The 16,062-nt window shown below is 37.8% G+C and overlaps 1 protein-coding gene across 2 annotated transcripts in view; it reads left to right on the top strand.

Annotated features, from left to right (window-relative positions):
• Positions 1-16,062, top strand: part of LOC141767364 (adhesion G protein-coupled receptor D2) — a 105,938-nt gene that overhangs the window by 3,090 nt on the left and 86,786 nt on the right. For both annotated transcript variants that reach the window (XM_074634578.1, XM_074634576.1), the window contains 14 exons: positions 2,813-3,025; positions 3,643-3,716; positions 4,243-4,545; positions 4,820-4,931; positions 5,378-5,524; positions 6,642-6,744; positions 7,342-7,453; positions 7,871-7,926; positions 8,282-8,408; positions 9,335-9,438; positions 12,605-12,707; positions 14,678-14,831; positions 15,202-15,335; positions 15,630-15,745. In XM_074634578.1, coding sequence (XP_074490679.1) covers positions 2,813-3,025; positions 3,643-3,716; positions 4,243-4,545; positions 4,820-4,931; positions 5,378-5,524; positions 6,642-6,744; positions 7,342-7,453; positions 7,871-7,926; positions 8,282-8,408; positions 9,335-9,438; positions 12,605-12,707; positions 14,678-14,831; positions 15,202-15,335; positions 15,630-15,745 — 1,858 coding nt within the window. The remainder of the gene's footprint in view (positions 1-2,812; positions 3,026-3,642; positions 3,717-4,242; positions 4,546-4,819; positions 4,932-5,377; positions 5,525-6,641; positions 6,745-7,341; positions 7,454-7,870; positions 7,927-8,281; positions 8,409-9,334; positions 9,439-12,604; positions 12,708-14,677; positions 14,832-15,201; positions 15,336-15,629; positions 15,746-16,062) is intronic.

Genomic DNA, 16,062 nt, shown 5'->3' with positions numbered 1-16,062 from the left:
AAATCAAAGCTTATGTAATCACCAAGTACAGGGGAGTTCAGGAATAGTTTACACCATGAAAGACAGAAGATACTCAAATCTATCTGCAAGGTCCAGAGGAATAGTTAAGCATTATTTTCAAATATTGTTTACAGTTTAGATAGTTTGGCACGACCACTGGGTGGGGTTGCTATGCAGAAAAAAACAATCGCATAGAGACCATTTGAAAGTCATTTAGGACTACAAACTTTTCAGTAACATGCCAAGATCTGAGCTGGCCTGATGTGTAAACCACACCCATCTGGCATCCAAGCAGAGTCAAATAAATACTGTGAATTAATTGCAGATACGACTAGACCCATATCTGCTCTTCTCTGTTTCATCTCCCTCTACACCCACTCTGCTCTTATCTCTCTTATCAGGCCCAACCATGATGTCATTTAAATAGATGTTGGCTTTAAGTACTTGGAATAACACGCTTTAAGTACTTGTTTTAAACAGTGGGATCACTAAAACTGTAGTCAACTAGTATAATTTAAATAGTTAGGGAAATAGTTACAGTGAGGTACACACTAAGAGAAAAGTAGTTCACAAAATCTACTTCAAAAAGTAAATTAGATTAAAAAGTACATTTAAGACATGAGCTCAAAGTGTGAAAACATACAGTAGGACTGCAAGACTGTTTTATTGCAAAAGACCAGTGCTTTCTTAGCTTTTTATGATCTATTCCAGATCTCTTTTTTTTCCGAATCTGTTCCTGACTAACTTGAAAAGGAAATTCCTGATCTTTAGCTACAATTCCTTTGTTTGAAAAGACAGATGAGCTGTGAAGTTCACACATTTTATTACTTGTTATAAATGTGCTTTACTCATTATTAAATGACTTGGATTGGGGTCAGCAAAAACAAGCTTGATCAGGATATCCCTAATCCTTTCTGAATTTGTGGCATCATGCTTTGGGCAAACTTACATACAGACGGTAAACAAACACACTCACGTGCACGCACACACTCTTTTCCTTTCCAGCATTAAGCACTACTGGAAGTTTAAAGAGATTGAAGGAAAGAGGAAATCTGTCTCATTTGCTCTCCCGCTCCACTGCATAGGGGGAGACGGTGACTAAGTTGTAATTGGCAAAAGGCAGGGCTCATAATGGTTCTTGTAAATGTTTTGTGAATCACGTCACTCTGAATCCCACCCTTCAAAACAAACTTCTCCCGCGCTGACATCATGCTCCCCGATGAGCAATGAGAGCCCAAAACACTCCTCCTCCTGGAACTGAGCATGCTGAAAGGATAGTGCACTTGCACTCCTTTAGTGATTTTCAGTTTTTTGTTTCAGTATTTTTTATCTTTCTTTATTTTGTATCTTTTAATGATCAACAGAGTTAGGGTATGTACAGTAGCTGTTGCCAGGATTGATCCTTTGGTCTTTAAGTAATAGGACTTTAACATGTTAGTACCTGGTATCCAGTCAGGCTGCTTAAGTCTTCCTCTTTCTCATCAGACCAGTTCAGACATACATATATAGGCCACACTACTCCTTAGGGGTATAAATCACAAGTTTCATCACAATATGATATTTGCTGATATCACAAAGTCTGCCACGATCCGATTTAGATCCGATTCATTTCAGGGGCCTACGATTGATATGACAGAATATCATATTTCATAGATATTTACCACCACAATCAGTTGCATTTACATCAACTCACAGAAAAACAACGAAATAAATAGACAGTAATTTGACATTTGTATTACTGAGCTCTTACAGACATTTAAATGAAAAACAATCTCTTCTTTTTAATATAAATAATAAAAAAAAAAATCCTGTTGTTCGCTATAAAGTGCCACATTTTATCATGTTTCAAATGTTTTTTATCAGTAAATAATTTCAAAATAAAGGCGTATCGTAGAAATCGTACAAAATGTATCAACGTTTTCACTTTGCATCGATGACATTGGGTCGTTGATCACTAAATTGAATTGATATATCGATCCATATTGATGTATCGTTACACCCCTGCTACTCCTGCAACTGAACTGCTACAGATTCAATCCTTGAAACAGCTAGTCTTCTGATCAGCAGCCATTCCAGAGGTCGTCACATACCAAACTGTCCTACACCAAGACCCACATCCTCTTGTCTGTTCATCCATAAATATCAGCCTTAAGCTTACAACCACACCGCGGTGTTTAACCAAAAATAACACCTTTTACTTGTCTGTGACAGATCTTTCTGTAACCATGACCACGATGGTTTTATAACTTTATCCAGTTGTTATCGTTGCCTAAATCTCAGAATCAGAATCAGGTTTATTACCAAGTACATGAAGGTTTTCACATACAAGGAATGTGCCTTGGTGCTTTGGTGTAAGAGAAAATAAAAGTACTGCACAGTCAAGAAACATAAATATAGAATAGAAAAATGTACAGTTATTTGGCATGACCACAAGCTTTCCTAACTTAGACCAATTTGCCGTTGCACATGCTATCGTACACTATAGCTGTGGGGACAGCAGAAAACACTTTTTGGGGCATTTTGGAATTCACTGACTGCTTACTTACTTACTACTTCAACGGTTTGGCTAAGAGAGTGTTAGCTCAACAATAACTACAGTATATGGAGATGATGTTGGGGTTATCATGTGAAGTTTATTACATACGTTTATGATGTAACATCATATCTTGGGGGAACTCTTGAGTCTTCTGCCTAGAATTACATCATGATTATCTGGACTACTGTAACTGACATGACATTCAGTCTTGATGTGACCCTCTTTCACTTTCAAGAATTTAACATTAAGAATAACCTTTGCCATTTCCTTCGCTAGGAAACTTCACCGTGTCAGCAGATTCGTTCTTGGATTCCCTCCTGGATGGAAATTCTTTGCAGAATCAAACCGTCTCCTTTGAGTTGTTCCAAAGCCCTGAGCCTAAGTCTGAGTCTGAGTCCGAGTCTTGTGGCATCTTTGACCCTGTTACTGAGAGCTCGGGCCTGGTCAAGTGTGATTCATTCAGAGGGGCCGTCTGCCAGTTTAAGAAAGGTACCAATAATAATAATGTCAATGGATTTTTATGCATTTTATTCTTGATGTTATTTAATGATTTGCTCTGCTGTATCTAACTCTGAGAGACAGTGGAAATAGAGATAAATAAATGAGTGTGGGGGAATAAATAGGGAGGGAAATGCAAAGGGAAAATCATGCAGAAATAATTAAATACATAAATAAATATGTACATTTAATAATGAATAAATACATTTAAATATATTTAAAATAAATAAATGCAAAAATAGATACATTTAAATGTTAATACAAATAAATAAATAAAAGCGGAATTTAAATATAAGAGTAGATATGGGAATTAATACAAAGGTAAATAAATAAAGAAGAAACTTAAAGTAAATATCAATTTGTGTAACATTTTATAATTTAATGGCATATATATTTATTTTGAGTCATTTATTTATTTATTTTTTGACTTTGGCAGGTTCTGTCCTCCGTACTGTTATAGCTAAATACTACCTTTGCATAATTTATCATTTTAAATTGTTTGTATAGCAAAGAGTGTTGAATCTATGGAAAGGTCTGAGGCTGTTTGTGCTCTTGCTGTAATAGATTGCATTGTATTGAATAATATTTGTCTCTGTTTCTGTCTGCAGAAGTGCTGGATGTTATCAGTTTACCAAAGACACCATTCTTCAGTAGATTGAGCAAGGATTCTCTGACCAAATCTGTGAGTTGGACACCCTAGCTGTAATTTAGTGGTACAGTACAATAAATTAATAACAACTCACCTTGGTTATATTGGTGCATTGGTTAGACTGCATTGGCAGCTCAACAACTGAGAAGACAGTGCTCTCTGATATGGTAAAAAGATAACAGGATTTCACCTATTTGCAGCAACACAGAATATTTCTAACTTTATGAACTTTGATTTAAGCTGTGTAGTGTAGGAAATGTTGGCCATGTTTAAGGTAGAATTGATGCCATTAACAGAAAAAACTGATCTACTTTGCTGATACCAGACTTGCACTTATTGGCAAGGTGAAGTACTCTCGTTAAAAAAAATATCTTGTTACAATTTTAGGAGAATAATATCTTTTTCTGAGTAACGTCCCCAACACTGGATGTTTTTCAAGACTAACTTATTGGGATAAAATCTCATAGAATCTGTTGCAATCTGTTGCAGCATTGTATTGCAACCACCTTACCTCAGGTAAATACAGTTCAGAATCTTTATCCATCCTTCTTTTCCTCAGCTGATGGTTAATCTGAGCAGTAATACCTCCCTGGACAGAGATCTGGCCTCGCTGCAGCAGCTGACCCAGGCTGTTCTTCAGGTGGTGGAGGCCGGTGGCCCTCACCTCCTCACCTCAAGTGATGTCCTCTACCTCACCCAGATGATTGAGACGGACCTCACAGCACTGGCTTCTAGCTCTCACCCTGCTGGAGCTGGCGCAGCAGAAGTCATGGTGTCCATTGCTACCAGCTATGTACAGGTGGCGAGTTTGATGCTGGAGCCCCACATGGCTACACAGTGGATGGGCCTGTCAGAGGACGGGGTGAGGCGGTGATCTGTGTTTATCTGTTTTTGCGAGTGTATTCTGGGATGTATAGTTAGCATTGTACTTTAGCCAAGTAAAATGTAGAAATCCTGTCTAACCAGTCAGAAAAAAAGATGTTTCTGGGTTGTATGGGATAACTCAGATTCAACCAAACAGTCACTGATATCTTAGCATGGTAACATCATTTTCACAACTTTTTTAACCCTGGAAAGTCATCTTTTGTCTTCCATGAATCTAATTTTGTGTTGTTGGGTCTGTTTTACTTGTACAGGTCAGTGTGGGACCTTTTACTATTGTCCAGAGCATTGACAGTCTCACTGAAACTCTTGCAGACATGCTATCTGCTGAGCAAAGAGGCTTCACCCTTTCTACCAAGAACATAGGTAATAAAAACATCTTTGTACACATCAGTTCTAAAATACAGGCACAGTTTCAGTGGCGATCCAAGCTGATGGAGAAATTGTAGAAAGATGAAAAATAGGATTTCACAGCAGCTGTCTATGACACGTTTTACTTAAAAACAGGCCAGCATTCTTGTGATGTAGAGATTGCACAATCAGTATTGCAATTTCATTTTTGTTTTCTGACTTTTTTAGTCGTATTGCACTCCTTCAATTCCTTATTTTTTGCAGCGGTTACATGTTCAGAATTCAGGGAATCGTTTTTGATACACTGATAAGTCTACCATGTAAATTGTTATCGACCCAACCCTGGTAGCTCTTGGCTTTGTAACACTGATAAATAGAGGCTATTCTTTCATTTCTGCTTCTCGTTATTGTTGTTGTTAATCTGTCTCTTGTCTGGCTGTCTTTGCTGTCTTTGCTTCCAGATGTGTACATGACGTGGCAGAAGCTAACTGAAGACAGTTGTAGTCAAGTTTTCAAGCCATCTGCAGTTGGCTCTCACACAGCCAGCAGCAGTGGACAGGATGAGCTGCTTATCCCTGACACTGAGCTCCAGAGGATACACACACTGGGTAGGAAACACACACACACACACACACACACACACACACACACACACACACACACACACACACACACACACACACACACACACACACACACATGAAAAGGCACTTGTCATAGAGGCTAACCCAAATGAGAAGGAAAAACTTCTATGCTTAAACACTCAATTTTAAGATGTACAAATGCTATGTGTGCGCATATTACATGTGTTTTACATGATTTGGTACACAAACAACATGCACATGTGCCCACACAAACTTCTTCCTACTACTCCCAATTACACACTACGGTTGATCTAAGTACCAGTACATACCATGCAATGCAATAAATACATGCACGTTCATTCTTTGCTGATTAAATTAAGATTTAAAAACCTTGATTGTAGAGTATTGTGATTGTAATCTTAATCATGTGTTTTAGTTGCCTAACCATAACCATACATCAGACACACTGTAGTTGGCTTGTACAGATTAAAAAAAAAAAGTTCTGAAATGTTCATCCTGGTCATATTAGCTTTGTTTCATTAAGGTGCTGTAGCTACACTATGAGGCATGTATATCTTTGCAGCGCTTATCAGCTCATTCTTAAAATCAAACTAAAAGATATAATGCACATGTGATTTCTGCCTCTGTTTTATGGCTTAAGGATTTGAATCAACTTCCTACATCCTGCACCCTTCAAGCAGTTGTAGATGTAATTGGTTCAAATCATCATTTAAATTGTATTTGATGCATATAATGTATTATATAAAATAAAATAATTAAGTTAATCAGTTGATTCTGTTAATTATATTAATATCAGAAGTAATAAAGGTTACAATACAATATATGATTAAATCATGTTACATTCTTTGCTGTAGAGGTTTTGCTATAAGAGTTTGTCGAAATGCCTCCAGAATATGAAACTTAGTTGGGACTACAAAATCGGATCAAAATCTAAAATATTTGACATTTTGGAAACATAACTTTGAGTAGATGGGTAACTAATACTCCTTCTAACTGAACAATGTGTTTGCAACGTGTTTGTAGTGTGACACTGTGAAACTGAAGTGATGCTCAGCCATGTATTTTGTATTACTAAAGAATGATAATAGATCTGGTCTCCTCCTCCTTTCTCTCTTATCAGGGCATGAGGAAGTGATGTTTATTCATACCCACTACAGCCATCTGAGTGAGATTGAGTCTGGAGCAGAGGAGCCTCCACAGAGTCACCAAGAGAAAGTCAAAAGGTTGGCTGTATATTGTCTGTTGTCATCTCTTCTGCTCGACTTTAAATGCTGCTGACTATTCTGAGATACAGTCAACTCACAGAAACAAACAAGCTCAGTGTCAGTAGCACATTTTATTTGCACCTTAGCCTTATTTGATTTCACTTTGTATAGCATTTATATATTTTATAATAGCTCATCAGTTCTGGAAATCAGTTGTTAAAAGCATCTAATGAGCAGAAACCACGATGGTTGTCTTGAGGTACAGTAATGTCTTCATTAAAAATGGCCCTGAAATAGTCAAATCTATGTGAAAACGTACTTTTTCTCTTTTTCATGTGGTGTTGAATTCAGCACTAATTTTATGTTCCATTTTTGTAAATGTCCTTATTCTCTAATAATAACATAAAGTTAAACCAAATACAAAAAAATGTAAATCAAAAAGTTAACTTGTGTGCTCTGGCTTCTACCAAATCACTTCTTCATTTTGAAAGAGTAGGGATCATTCAGACAGTGGATACCAGTAGATTGGATTGGATTGAATTGTAATTTGTGTATATCCAACCTTTTTAAATGTGTAAGACAGATGTAAGTGGTAACCGTTGTGTGCCTTCCCAGAACTCTACCAGGTCACCTGGCTTCTGTTGTCATCTCAGCCACCGTCCGTGATGCCTCCAAGGCCCAAACCATCCCCGTGGCCATCAAGTACACCCTTTCCTCATCACACGTGGTATAGTCCATTGTTCACACAGTATGATTATTAAGACCATCATATCAAGTATATATATATTTGAACTGATCCTTCCAGGTTGACAGGCGATTGATCACGTTTTATATGAAGTTTAATGATGCTAATTTGGGTCTGCAGTGTTGAACAACAAAGAGAAACATTCAGTTCTGGTTTGAAACTGAAATTGATGGCAAACATTTTGTAAAAAAAAAACAGCCATTCTTTGGGAATAGCAGTTGCGTTATGATTAACTTGTTGCCCTTTGATAAACTCACAAAATGCAATATGTCACCATACAAGAATTTCCATCTCCCAGCAAGCAGCACATGATTTTTATCCACTTTTGGCTGGTTAGAGTCCAAGGTCATATATTAAAAGAGAAAGAAAACAAGTGCAAATATGTGTTTCTGTTTGTAGGTGGAGTATTCACAGCGAGTTACTCCTGTTTGTGCCTTTTGGAATTTCAGCTTGATGTAAGTTTGACCAACAACACAGTCACATAAACAGCCCTGTTAAATGAATGTGCAGATTGAGGCCGTTGGGTAAATGATGAAGAGGTGGTCTCTTATTGTGTACTATTAATTTTTAGGACATATTTCACTCTTTTGATGCTGTGTGTATCTTAATCTTGAACACAAAAATCAAATATAATAATTGTACATGAGGTTTCATTCCAAAATTAGATATATTTGGACAGATAGAAATGAAATCCTTTATATATTTAATTTAATTCTTAATGTTTAATACTAAATGTCTCTGCACTCTGAAACTAATTGATGAGGGTGTGTTTGTGTGTGTGTGTCTGTGCTTGTGTATTGTGCTGTACAGGCATAATCATACCAGTAGCTGGTCCAGTGATGGTTGCAGGGTGACCTTTGCCGGCTCTGGTGTCACTTCCTGTCTCTGTAACCACACCACCAACTTTGCAGTGCTGATGAATTACCTGGAGTCGAAGGTAACTCATGAAATGATTTGTGATGTAGTGATTTAAATAACATGTTGAAAGAAGAGGTTGCATGACGGGAAAATGTTAACTAGTGCTGCAACTAATAATCATTTTCATTGTCTTAATTTGTAGATTATTTTCTCAATCAATCAATTAAATCTTTGGTCTATAAAATGTCAGAAAATGGTGAAAAATGTTGATCAGTGTTTCCCAAAGCCCCAAGATAACGTCCTCAAATGTCTTGTTTTGTCCACCACTCAAAGATATTCAGTTTTTTGTCATAGAGGAATAAAGAAACCAGAAAATAAGAAGCTGAAATCAGAGAATTTTAAATTGTTTTTGTTAAAAAAATACTCAAACCGATTAATCAATTATCAAAATAGTTGGCGATTAATTTGATAGTTGACAACTAATTGATTAATTATTGCAGCTCTAATGTTAACTATAAATTCGACAATAAACCTCAAATTTAAACTGTGGTTAAGGTTATGAGTGGTGTAGTGAAATAGTATAGTATGTGATATTTGTTTTTCCGTTCTTCTGACAGAAATAATTTAAATCTAAATGTTTTTCTGATGTGAAATCTAAATTCAGGTCATCATCTTTGACCTCTAAGATTGTGGATAGGATTTGTAGTACATTATATTAACCAGCAGGTGTCACTCCCAGTGTGCCTATCCTTTTGAAGAAAGAATTAGTAGAGCTGTTCTTTCTGTCTATCCAAAGTACATAAAAGGTAGTAAAATAAACAAAAAATAAAACCATCAGCAGCACTTTAACATTTTTTAAATTGTACATTTTTGGCTTTTAGCTGTTTCACAAATTAAGCAATGAGATAGAAATTTACTGTCTTTGAGAAGACATCAGATGGATCAAACCTGTGATAGTTTGCCAACATCTCCTCTCTCTCTCACTATCTTTCCCTTCTGTCCCAGTGGAGTCCTGAGGAAGAGCTTATTTTGACCAAGCTGACGTTCATCGGCTCTGGTGCTTCTCTGTGTGCGCTGGTGGTGACCTTGATGCTGTTCACTGTGCTGGAGTGAGTAGCTGATTTTTCTGTTCCCTCTTACCTACCGCGTACCTACAAATCTGCCTGCTTTCTGTCTGTTTGAGCCAATGCACACAACTCAGCCTCAGCACCTTTGTTATTTTGCAAAATATATTTAGCATGTATATGTAAGAAAATTATTGAAAAGCATGAGCTGAATTACAATCTATGTATAATAGTTTTTCAGAAACTAATAACTTTTAAATTGGGTCAATATTCAGTATTTAAATCTGACTATTTCTGTGCCAAGAACATAACAGCATTTTCAAATAATTGTATTCTTATCAGGTAAAAGAAGCTCTAGAAATCAATTAAACTAATATTAGTAATAATAATAATATGACACTCATAACAGCATTTAGCCATATGTGGAATCTGATCAACCATTAAGGCCTTTACACACCAGGGGCGTTTTTTTTGCAATTAATTCACACATTAATTTATTTTTTCGAACTGTTGTTTTTTGTCATGAATACTTTCAAACAGAACGCGAATATGACGCGGTGAAAAAGCGATATACTTTTTTTTCAGAACACGGTAGATTTTCTGAGCTTTCGCTCGCGAATAAAGGCATCAAGCAATCACGTTGTGCGGAACGGGTTGAGTTGCACCTATATTTATAAAAAAAAAAAACACAGCCTCTTTATTACTTTATTACTCCTTTCAACCTTGAAAAAGGTAACACAGACCAAATCCACTCCTTCCGTTCTTACCTTTCACAATAAAAGCCCTAGACGTATAATATTCGCAGGCGAGTATTTTGCATATTTGTGTCATTTATTTGTCGCGCCCCCGGTGCGTGAAGGTCTTTAGACTGGGTTCAAGGATAGGGCTTCCCATTGGCCAATTTAAGACTTTCCAATTAGTTTATTTACTCTGGATTAAATTCATAGAAATTAGTTCTTGCTGCCACCCATGATGAAAATACACAATATTTAGTTTGTATGGATTAACATGTAAACCATTTGTTAAATTCAAAGTATTTATTTTTCAATTTAGGTATACTGAAATGAACAAAGTCCACTGTTGACTCTCAGACCTCCTCATGGGGGTTTGATGTGACACTCTTTCCCATGCACTTAAAAGAGAGAGATAACGTATTGGCACTGTATTGCTCATGCTCTGTTCCTAAGGCTGCTATGAGTATTGACTGGTGCTAATCCAGTAATTACTGTGGTCTTCATGTGAGTCCACTCTGAAGGTTTATGGCGGCATTCTGCAGCCGTTAATTAACATTAGGGTCACTGAGGGATCACAATCAGCCGGAGAGGAGCTGCCCTGACAATTTATGACTGTCCTGAAATCAAAGAGTGCAGCCATGCATTTCACACACATGCTGGTGTATGATGTACATGCATTTGTGTACTTAAATACACACACAACACACACACACCCACAGAAAACAAAGTAGAGGTACACATGTCCGTAGATGGATGCGTAATCACACCATGAAATTATGGTGGCCACAAGCAGCGATGCAGATATGAAATGAGTCTAAATAGGCTGAACCCATCAGGAGGTAATGAGAGGCTCCTCAGTTCATTCACTTCTCTAAACCAGCTTCAGCTGTTCAGATCATTTATGTTACCTGAAATGGAAATATTCAACCTAGTAATGCCATCTAAAAACAGTAAGACTATGAGCCATATATACACTGCCCTCCAGCATGATATTGATCAAATATCAGCCCAGCAATAAAGCATACTGGAAAAGAAATGGAAACAGTAGATGCAAATTGCAAGTTTAAGTGTAACAATCTCTTAGGGTGCTTTCACAAGCCATAGTCCGTTTGGCTAGTCTGAATCAGAGTGAAATGTATACTGTAGGTTTGTTTTCTGTTTAGTCTGGTTTGGTTTCACAGCGCATAAATTAAAGCAGATCAAATAAAAAATTATATTTGCTGAGGGACGTTTATGAAGGATCGAATTTGCAGTATCTTTTTCGTCTTGAGAGCTGCCACTTCCATGCAGGGAGTCGTGGACTTGTACACACCCTTCTCCTCCAGTTTATCTTGAATGACTTTATAAACCTTGCTGTTCCTGTGGACTTTATTTAGCATATTATGTGTGTTCTCTTCGGCCCAGATGTCTTGTGAACATTGGACTTCTTGCAGAAGTCCAGGTCCGTCCTCTCCCTCACATGTTAACTTAGTCGTTTACCTGTGTCCATCTCAACAAATGCCAGCACAGACAGCTTGCGTTGTGGTTCGCTTGGAAACGGTTTGAGTCCACCTCTGGTGGTCTTGGACCGGTTGTTTTGGTCTGCAGTAGAGTATGATTACTGCGTTCATAACTGCCCAAATGAAGCGCACCAGGGGCTGATTGAAACTGACTAAATGTTTGCTTGTGAAAGCGGTCTTAGACAAATCTCCCCTTCAAACCAACAATAGAAAGAAAGGAATAAGGTACTCAAAGCTAATTAGAATCAGGTCATTTTATATCCTTGGATATTGCAATTTTTAGTCACTATAGCAACGGAAATATTGATTGAAAAGCTCGTCCATCAGTCCAACACTGGTACAGAATCAAATGACTTAAATAACTATTAGATAACTATTGGATGTATTGTTGGGAAGTTTTTGATACAGACAGTCAAGGTCGCCAGAGGATGAATCCTATTGAGTTTGTGATCCCCTCACTTTGTTGGGTTAGCAGCCCTAAAATTAACACTTGTCTATTAATTGTCTTAAGTATTAATTAATTGTTGTCAGCCTCAGCTTTGCTTTGAGAATAATACTTGTGAATATGCTAATGGTATGGTAAAACGCCTGCATGCATGTTAACTTGCTAACTGTTGGCCTGTTAACAGACTAACACTCAGCTCAAGGTTCAGCTGAAAATAGATACAGCTCAGACAAACATCCTAAATGTGTAAAATGTCCTAAAGGGCCACTGTACATAGGACGAACCCCTTTGATTAGATGACATTGTGGCGTTTCCTTTTCTATCATTCATCCATCAATTTTATTTTCTTGTTTTCAGCCTCAGTTGGCTGCGTGCATATACGTGAAGTTACCAAAGCTATCTACTATGCTTTGAAATGTACCATTCATGTGCTGACATTGTCACTGTGTTGTAATACTGTCACTTCTAACCATATCTCATTTTAAGACAAGATCTGTCCAAAAGCTTGACGTTATCCCCGTCTCTGTCCGTAGTATCCCCAAATCTGACAGGACGTCCATCCATAAGAACCTGTTCATCGCTCTGATCTGCGCCCAGGTGATTCTGCTCTGCAGCGGCTCAGCCATTCACAACAAGGTACAGGCATCTGATTTCATTACCGATACGTAGGATTTAATGATGTTAATGATGTTGTTATACCAAGGAGCAGGCTGGGGACAAATGAAGGGGAATGACGGACAGTAAGACAGAACTCACTTGCTGATTGTTTGTTGACAGATACAGTTTGTTGGATTCTGTCAAACGTTGCATGAAAACTAGATCGTCAGTCGGAAGTTAAAAACGGGAGCAACAAAACATGAAGCACATTTTGTTCAACAACAGTTATTAGAAGGTTTTTCAAAATAAAATAAGTAATTTAAATCAAGATTTTAAAATGGTTTTAAATATAATCCTGTCAATACCCATTCCTTTACCATCTATGACATTTACAGTACAAGCTTTCGTAGAAGATGGCTGTCAAGCTTTTATCTACCTTCATGTACATTTAAATGTTAACCCACAGCACTGTGATTTAATAGATAGATGGATGGATGAACTTTATTGATTTCAAATTGGGAAATTATTTTGTTAGAGCAGCAGGTTATCAAGGCATTGCACAACAGTAAATAATCAGTAAATAATTGGACCACTCAACACTAGAGGTGAGATATATATCTATACAATATCTATATTATTAGAATACACTATAAATATACCAAGCTATTACAACTAAAATATATGATAACATACTATATAAATGAGGAAATGAGACTTAATGAAATCCAAATCCATACTGTGGATCCTAGTAAAACGAATGCTTTGGCATTGGATGTTACATAAGTGTCCACTAATGTCGTATCCATCAGCTAGAACACATGGTTCAGTGTCTCAGTAGTCACCCAATGGCCTGTAGTTGGTTTGACCCCTGGTCCTTTGACCCCAGGTCATGTCAGGGTGGGCTTTACTCCTGGGGGCAGGTGGCCGCTTGTTTGAAATTCATCAAGTGGGTTCATATGTATAAATAGACTGACTGACCATCAGGAAAGTCATTTTTCAGATTTTAACAGGGTTTCGATCTAATCCAGAGCTTCAATAGGATATATTGTTGTTGCATGGCATATTTGGTAGTTGCCGGGGTTGAATCTGTGATATTATAGGTATTGTATGGTCGTTCTCACCATTAGACCAACTCTATTTGTTCTAAAAAACAAAATCTGCTGATTTAATTTTTAAAATATCCTTTTTATCCTTCTTTAAATTTTTAGAATAAACATATTTCCAACACAAGCCTTAATTTATCCGGACTCTGTAAAATCTGTTCCTTTATGAATGAGATGTGGAGATAGAAATATCTTCAACATTGAGTACATTTCCTAAAAGCATGCATCAACGAACAGTCATTTGTGCGTTCGGGATTGTAAATGGTGTAAATGAGATATTAGTGACCACTTGCAACCTCATTCATCATCCACGGTCATGAGCTGCCCTTAAACAATCCATCAACAACACATAGATATTTAACCTCTGACATTTTGTGCTCCTGTGTTTCGGGACAGAAGCTACTCTTATCTATTATTTTCAATTGAAAAGTGAAGTGCTTCACATCCACTCTTCTATAAATTCTTCTTCTAGTTGAATAATGTAGTGTCAGATGAGTAATTTGTGACATCTGTAGAGTTGATTATTGCTTGTTTTGGGACGGCAGTAGCTCAGTCCGTGGGGACTTTGCTTGTGAACTGGAGAGTGGCCGGTTCAAGTCCTCGCACTGACCAAGTACGGAGTGTGGACTGGTAGCTGGAGAGGTGCCAATTCACCTCGTGGGTAGATGGCTAGATGTATATTTCTATAGAATATACAGTCGGTCAGCTAAACTTCCTTTTGCTTCCCACGTGCAATAAACCAATTCTCCCTCATATGCACTACCGAAAAGGTTTCTACTATGTTTGTGACATGGAAATTGAAGTTAATTATTTTTTTACTGTTAAGGCGTGCCACTCAGGAGCCTGATCTGAATGCTTGAAATGTAACGTGCATCTGTCTGCATGCCTGTGTTGGTGTGTTTGTAGGTGGCGTGTACACTCGTGGCGGCGCTCCTCCATCTCTTCTTCATGGCAGCATTCAGCTGGATGCTGGTGGAGGGTCTGCTGCTCTGGAGCAAAGTGGTCGCAGTCAACCTAAGCGAAGATCGTCACATGAAGTATTACTATCTCATCGGCTGGGGTACAATGGCTTAACAGTAGCCCGATCACTTTCTTCACATACAGTACAGTGAATGTCCAGGATTCTGTTTTAGGATATTGTATTCTTTTGTGACATAAATCTGATGATGTAAATTCATTTTATACAATATAAAAATACACTATATTTGTGGGATGTATAAGATAATGAAACTATAATAGATTTTTGCCTGATGTTTGTGATCGTTTGCATCCCAATGGTCTCTTAATGTGGCTCCATTTTCCCCCTCCCTTCTGCGTTTCGCTCCTATCCCTTCCTCTTCCTGTTTATCTATCTGGGTACTTTTATTCTTCTCCTATATTCTCCTTCTTCTCCTCCTTTCTCTCTCTCTTATTCCCCTTCATCCCTCCAGGTCTGCCGGTGCTGATAGTCACCATCACGCTGGCATCAGCCTCGGGCAAATACTCGGCTGACGGCTACTGTTGGCTCAGTGTCCAGAATGGCATCATCTGGGGCTTTGCTGGGCCCGTCATCTTCATCATCATGGTCAGAATCAGGCTGAAATGCTTAAAATCTAAAAATACGAGGCGTATTCTTCTATTGTGTAATTTTTTTCCTGTAGTGCTCCACATGAGGTTTGTCTATGGAAGCTAAAGTTACCAATAAAACAGGAAACAGTATGATGTTTCTTATCGATGTTGCATGATATCTTTTTTAAACAGCAGTAGTTTGGTAAACATATCTCTATTTTCTTCACTTGCTCATTTCAGTACACTTTTCTCTGTTCATCTCTTCGTCACTTAGCCTCCTCACATTTCTGCATCCTTCCTTTTTTTCCAGGTGAACGTCATGGTACTGACCAGGGTGGTGGTCATCACCATCTCCACAGCCAAGAGGAGGTCCATCATGTTGGCCATGGGCACCAGTCCTGTGGATCAAGCCTACGAACAAATCAGGTACAAACCACAAGGAGGCGCAATTTGTCCTCTTTTTAAAAAAAAAAAAAATTATTCATCCCTGCGCAGGCCTTGGAGCAGACAAGCTGTAGTCACTGGGCGTCAAATAAAAAGCAGCTGGAAGATTTTATATTGGATTTGTCATTTTAGAACAGCGAGCCTCATTCATCAAACTATGTAGGAATACACTTTGAATGGATTGCGTTAGTGCTTTTCATATACAAGAGCTTCAACCACTTGAAATGTTTTAAATATATCAGGTGTTAGTGTTTTGGTATCTTTCAGTGTTGACAAGATACAGAAATTATTCAGATATG

The sequence above is a fragment of the Sebastes fasciatus genome, chromosome 5 (genome assembly GCF_043250625.1).
Source record: "Sebastes fasciatus isolate fSebFas1 chromosome 5, fSebFas1.pri, whole genome shotgun sequence".
Classification (NCBI taxonomy): Eukaryota; Metazoa; Chordata; class Actinopteri; order Perciformes; family Sebastidae; genus Sebastes; species Sebastes fasciatus.
The sequence above is the reverse complement of the archived record's forward strand: the minus strand, read 5'-3'. Positions and strand labels throughout refer to the sequence as shown.